The sequence below is a fragment of the Onychostruthus taczanowskii genome, unplaced genomic scaffold, assembly GCF_017590055.1.
Source record: "Onychostruthus taczanowskii isolate IOZ18803 unplaced genomic scaffold, ASM1759005v1 scaffold73, whole genome shotgun sequence".
Taxonomy (NCBI): Eukaryota; Metazoa; Chordata; class Aves; order Passeriformes; family Passeridae; genus Onychostruthus; species Onychostruthus taczanowskii.
This window is the reverse complement of record NW_024505118.1, coordinates 1125963-1131962: the sequence shown is the minus strand read 5'-3', so window position 1 is coordinate 1131962 and position 6000 is coordinate 1125963. Positions and strand designations below refer to the sequence as shown.

Below are 6000 nucleotides of genomic sequence, written 5' to 3'. Positions count from 1 at the left end.
CGCACGCCCGCCAGCCCCGGCCCCTTCGCCTTCACAGCGCCGGCCCGGAGGCAGCGGCACATCCCGGGGGCTGGAGGGCCGGCACATCCCGGGCGGCCGGGGGAGCTGCACCGGGCGGGGCTGCCCGCGGGGCTCCCCCCGCCTGCGCGCCGCGCTCCGGAGGGGCGGGGGCTCGGGGGCCGGGCCAGCTCCGCCGCCGCCGCCCGGCTCCGCCTCTCCCGCCGCAGCGCTCAGTCCTGGAGCGCCGCTCGGCTGCCAGAAGGGAGCCGCCACCTGCTCCGGTGCGGAGTCGTTCCTCTCTGCGCGCCGAGAGGGAGAGCAGCCGCCCCGCCGCCCGCGCCCGGGAAGTTACCGCTGCTCCCGCCGCCGGGGGAGAGCCGCCGCTGCTTCTTCCCGGCCTCGACGAGGGAGAAGTCGCTGCCGCGCTCCGGTGCGAGAGGGAAGAGCCCGCGCGGGCGCGCCGCCCCGCTCCGCCGCCGCCTCCCGGTCCCGCCGCGGGCAGGCGGGATGATGGAGCCCCCCGCCGCCACCGCCTGCGCCTCCTGCCGCCGCTGCCCGCTGCCGCCCCTGCTCTGCCTCCTGCTCGCAGCTCTCTGCCTGCCCCCAGGTGAGTGCCCACCCACGGGAAGCGGTGGCCGCGGCCGCGCCGTCCGGGCCGCGCGTAACTTAGCGGAGGGGAGGCCGGGGCGCAGGTGGCGGTGCCCGCCCGCTGCTCCCCGGAGCGCCCCAGCACCTACCGAGGGCTCCCTGCTCGCCGGGGGTCGCTCCCGACCGGTGGTGCCCGCCGCATCCCGCTGCGCTTCCGGAGGAGAGCGGTCCTCTCCTGCCCTCCGAGGGTGCGCCGGATGATGCCGTCTCTCCTGCGGGAAAGGCAGGAGCTGCCCCAGCGGGATCGAGACGCGCTTGTCTCATCTTTCCCCGTGGGAAGCGGCGTTGGGGTGCTTCCAGGGCGTTGTCAGCGGCCGCCGAGCAGCGCTGCCCCCGCGGGAGCGACAGCTGAATCCCCGTGCGGTGCCGCTTTCACTTCCAGGCTGAGCGGCACGTCTGTGCGGCGAGCCGCCTGCAACTTCGGCGCCCCAGCCGCTTCTCCCCTCCGCGCTTCAGTCCCGCCCCTGGCCGTGCCGGCAGCCCGCGGGACCGGCGGCATCCCGCCGCTTTCCGCTGCCGGTGGGAGCCCGGGGAGCGCGGCGGGGCAGCCCCGCTGTCGGTGCCCCCTGCTCGGGCAGCCCGCTGGGGCAGCGCTGCGTGCCCGAGGCTGCTCCGGCAGATCGGGATCGCGTGGGTAACTTCGCTTCTCCTCTCTGCCCCTAAGAGCACTCCTGAGAGCGGCGCTAGGGAAGTAGAAAGGCGCATAGAGTGCTAAATATCCTAATTGTTCTGGGAATATTTTGGCTATGAGGTGTTTGTAGGCTTTGTTTTGTAAATATTGAGCGTGAAAGTGAAGTCTGAGGGAAAAACTGTGAAGTGAGGAGTTCTGCATTCAGCGCGGGGACCGTCTCATTATTCTTGTAGAAAGAGCGTCAGCCTGTGGTAAAATTTTGTATTGCTTTAAGAAATGCCTTTGCCTCTATGTGCCTTTGCCTTTATGTGCCTTTGCAACAACGAAGGGTTTGCAGAAGTGTTGGAGCTGCTGGTGGTTTTTCATTCCTGGCCTCTGCCTGGTTGTTACGTGCTCTCCAGTTAACCATTTATGGCCAGTATGGCTTTGGAGAAATGAAAGAGAAGAGCAGACCTTTTTCAAGAGGTGTATTTATACTTGTGTTTTACAAGCTACAAGTAGAAAACTGAAAACTAGCTACAACAGTAAAGCAAGCCTGCTGAATCTGTAATTTCAAATAGAATAATAAAAAAAGCTCCAGACAGAATCAACAGCAATACTGGAACCGTAAGCTGTGTGTCAGGCTGTGCTGCTTGGCTTTTGCTTTGGCAAATGCAGGGTATAACCACTGTCGGACATTATAAAGACCAGTCCCGATGGCAGAGCTTTCAAAGAATACTGGTTGCTGTGATGCAGAGAAAGTCTTCAGGAAATATTGTTCATTTTAGGAAATCTTGAAGGCATGTGGATTATCAGAGGGATAAGCACCTCAGCTTCTAAGAAGCAAGACTTTGCCTCTGTGGAGAGATTTAGCTGAGTAAATACAAAATGATCTTGGTGATTGTGTGTCTGTCTACATTTTCCATTTGAAGAAAATGTGAAACCATAAAATATTTTACCTCAAAGGTTGTGTTGATGGAGCTCTATAAAAAAATGTCACTTGACTACCTACGATCTTAATAGGCTGTCAGCAAAACCATTTAACTTGTTCTTTCTGCTCTTCAGAATTCCTTCCTTGTCCCGACAAGGAGAAGTTCAGGCTAACTGTAAGGAAATATGTGTGGGGAGAAACCAGCCCCACCTCAGCTTACAAACTTTCCCTGCAGTACTGAAAATGCCTGGAAAGCCCAGTAGTAGATTTAAGCCTCTAGTTCTATGTTTATTCTGAGGAATATAAAAGATACTTACATACAAAAATACCTATAAAAAGGTCTTGATATGGCTGTAGTTTTGCTGGTTCTTCCCCCTTGCTATCTCAGCTGTTTTAGCTGATAGCTAGTTTGCTATCATCTAAACAAATTATCAATGTATTTACTCTATCATAGTGCTTGGCTTCTGGGAGTTCCATTTGAGCTTTGGGTATGGAAAGCAATAGATGAGTTATTAAAAGTTTGTGTGCCTCAATTGTAAATATCTCTGGCAATATTTAAGATGGCCTGAGATGATTGAGATCTTTATGAGAAAACTTGTTTTGTTTCTTCACATAATAAACTGCCTAGGAGGATACCCATCTTAAAAAGAGAGAGGGGGTCCAAGTATACATTTGGCACTAAGAGACTGATTCTAGGTCAGACTAAGTGAGAAAATAGATTATAATCTCATACATTTCTGGAGGAATGGATGTATGTGAACAGAAAGTAAACTCTTAATCAGGAGCAAATTATGACCTTTCCCCCTCCCCCTGCTTTCTGATGGATTGCAACATCAAAGCTCTTGGTCTCTCATTTTATTACTAGCCTTGTTACATATTGCCTAAGCTTAGTGAGACTGAAACATGTTATTCACGACACTCACTGTGTTCTCACTTTTGATTGCGTTTTTTCCCTGGTAATATTAAGATCTGGAGTTCACATGGGTTTTCTGAAAATTCTTTCTGATGGATTGCAACATCAAAGCTCTTGGTCTCTCATTTTATTACTACCCTTGTTACATATTGCCTAAGCCTAGTGAGACTGAAACATGTAATCTTATTCATGACACTCACTGTGTTCTCACTTCTGATTGCGTTTTTTCCCTGGTATATCTGGTGTGACTTTGAGCAGGGGAAACTGGATTTCAATATTAAGATCTGGAGTTCACGTGGGTTTTCTGAAACTGAAGTCAGAAAGCATCTGCACCACATGTATATTCTTCAGTGTGCCATGTATTTGTGGCCTAACATACAGGTAACTAGACTCATTCCTAAGTGAATTTTAATTCTTAGATGGATTGCTTTGGGAAGCATTGGGATATATTTAGGTGGGTTTTTTTCTTTTTTGATGTGAAATTCTTCCAGCATAAGCTATTTTTATTTTGCTCATGGATTGCTTTGGGAAGCATTGGGATATATTTAGGTGGGTTTTTTTTCTTTTTTGATGTGAAAGTCTTCCAGCATAAGCTATTTTTATTGTGCTTTTCCCTCTACTGTTGGGTTTGTAGCACTGAGAAAGCAGATGGCAACAACAGAAAACATCCAGGTCTATATGTCCTTGAAATTTTAGCCAGGTGACTTTTATTGAAGAAAATATATGTTGTTATGTTCATGAAATAAATATATCTGTCACAGGTCATATTTAATTTCAGAATATTTTATTTTCACTCTCCAACTTGTGTAAGAGTAATCCCCTTTCTTGCAGTACCATCCATTCTGCTTCCTGAAAGTAACCTGGGTTGTTAAAATTATTCACCCTGGGTTCATATATTATCTTCTTTGTGGTAGAATTAATTTGTTTACTTACTTCCAGCAGAAATTTTTTGGGAGCAGAATCTCTAAATATTTATGCAAGACGATACATAAAGGGGAAAATAAAAGAGGAGAAGTGTTTTACATATTGCAAATTACATCTGTATGATCAGGCTAAAACTGTGTTCTCTGTTTTCTTGCAAGTACCTTACTTAAGCAGCGGTGTTTATTCTTAAGAGGTAAGAGTGCTCACTGCAGATTTCCGTGGTATAATACCTGATTCCATATGAGATCCCTCTAAGCCATATGAAAACAAGCATATCTGTAGCAGCAATAGCTTTAATATATTGGCTGCTCCTACATAACACACCATCATGGACTTTTTTAGGTTCCTACCAGGGGACTTTCTGGAGAGTATTTTTTGGTCAAAGTGGTTTTGGACTTCTTGGGTGAAATGAGAGCAGGTTGCTAGCAGGAAACTGATTACAGAGGAGCCCCACCTCTCTGTATGCACTTTGAGCCTAATAACACTGGGGAGAGTGAATGGGCTTATTTCCTAGGAGCTCTAATTTGTAATTGGATCTCCTTACACTAGATTACCAATATTCAGTCTTACTAACACTAGATTGTCAATATTCAGTCTTCCCTTCTTGTAATCTGTACTCTATGACCATAGCATGATGATCACAGATAAGCTGGCTCGAGGTCTGATCTCCAGTGGTTATTCCATTGCTGTTGCACACACAGGAGTTTTGTGTCTTTTTAATACTACCATGCTGATTGTTGAAACTGTTTCTCCACATCTCTAATAGTATGGTGTTGTAGTATGGTCTTGGTTAATTCTGGCAGCTGTGATAGGAGGCTAGACTTTATATATTGATTTTTACCACATCTAAAACCCTGTAATCTTCAGGCTTTCTCTTCAGTGCTACTCAAGGTTCCCCTGAGTTAGCTGGTGTGCAGCTTTTTCCTCTGATAATACAGTCATTTTTATTAAAAAATATGTGTAAACTGCAAGGCTACGTTTGTAAGAGAATTGAGGACCTGTTGCAATATTCTGATTTCTCTCAAGTTCCTCTGTCTTCAAGAAAAATAGTTATGCTTCCATTCACTGATGCTCAAATGAGGGACTCTTAAAGAACTGTAAGTGCCGTAGGGTGATAATTAGAAATTGCTTAAGCAGAACGTGATTTTTCCAGGAAAACCTGACTATTAACAGCTCCCCTTGATATGAAATGGTTGAGTGTTATCTTCCCAGAAGACAAGGTTTTGACCTACATGTTCTTTATCTCGGTATATTTTCTTTAATGGGAACAGGATGAATATAAATGGAAGCTGTACATTTCTGCCTTTAATACACTAGAAAATGAATCTCATCATTTAGAGAGGAGATTGCAATGCACCTTGAATTCTGACAATCCACTACTGGCAGAGATCAGATTAAGTTTCTTCCTTTTTTTTTTTCTTTGGTTTTGTTTCCTTTGTCTTTCCCAGTGTGTTTTATTGAGGATGGCTTGAATCGCAATCATTGCTACACCAGTGGATGTTAATCTACTGCTCCACAGTGTTGGCTCTTTTGAGGAATTTCTGCATAGCTTAAGATCAAATTGCTTTTTTTATCATGGATATAGGTCTCCAGAAAGGCAAATAAATATTTGCTTATTAAAACAGTGCTGCTTCTTCTGAACTAGTATTTTTATTGTTGATAATGAATGTGCTTCTTTTGGGAGGTAAAAAATGGGAGAAAGTGATAAAAGAGTAGAGAGCACGACAGAGCATGGGTATAATTTTTAGAGGTTATCAGGGTTAGAACAGTTCTGTAACGTTTGGGTAGAAAGCATTTGAGGTGCTTTCAACAGCAATGGAAATACTAAGCTGTTCCCTTCATAAGAAGTAAAAAGTGCAGTTGGTGATTTAATAAGTGTTTCAGCAGTCTGTATATTCATATCTTTTGTTTAGGGGGTACTCTGTACAGTTAACCCCTGTTGTGAAGAAAAACTTCAAAAGCTCAAACCGCACT

The 6000-nt window shown here is 46.6% G+C and overlaps 1 protein-coding gene across 2 annotated transcripts in view; it reads left to right on the top strand.

Annotated features, from left to right (window-relative positions):
* Nucleotides 1-205: 205 nt before the first annotated feature.
* ALCAM (activated leukocyte cell adhesion molecule) overlaps nucleotides 206-6000 on the top strand; it is a 115431-nt gene continuing 109636 nt past the window's right edge. Inside the window, exon 1 of one of the 2 annotated variants that reach the window (XM_041422448.1) lies at nucleotides 206-607. In XM_041422448.1, the coding sequence (XP_041278382.1) occupies nucleotides 508-607 (100 nt within the window). In that variant the 5' untranslated portion in view covers nucleotides 206-507. Of the gene's footprint in view, nucleotides 608-1488; nucleotides 1531-6000 lie in introns of those variants that run through there. The other variant, XM_041422449.1, reaches the window with a different exon arrangement.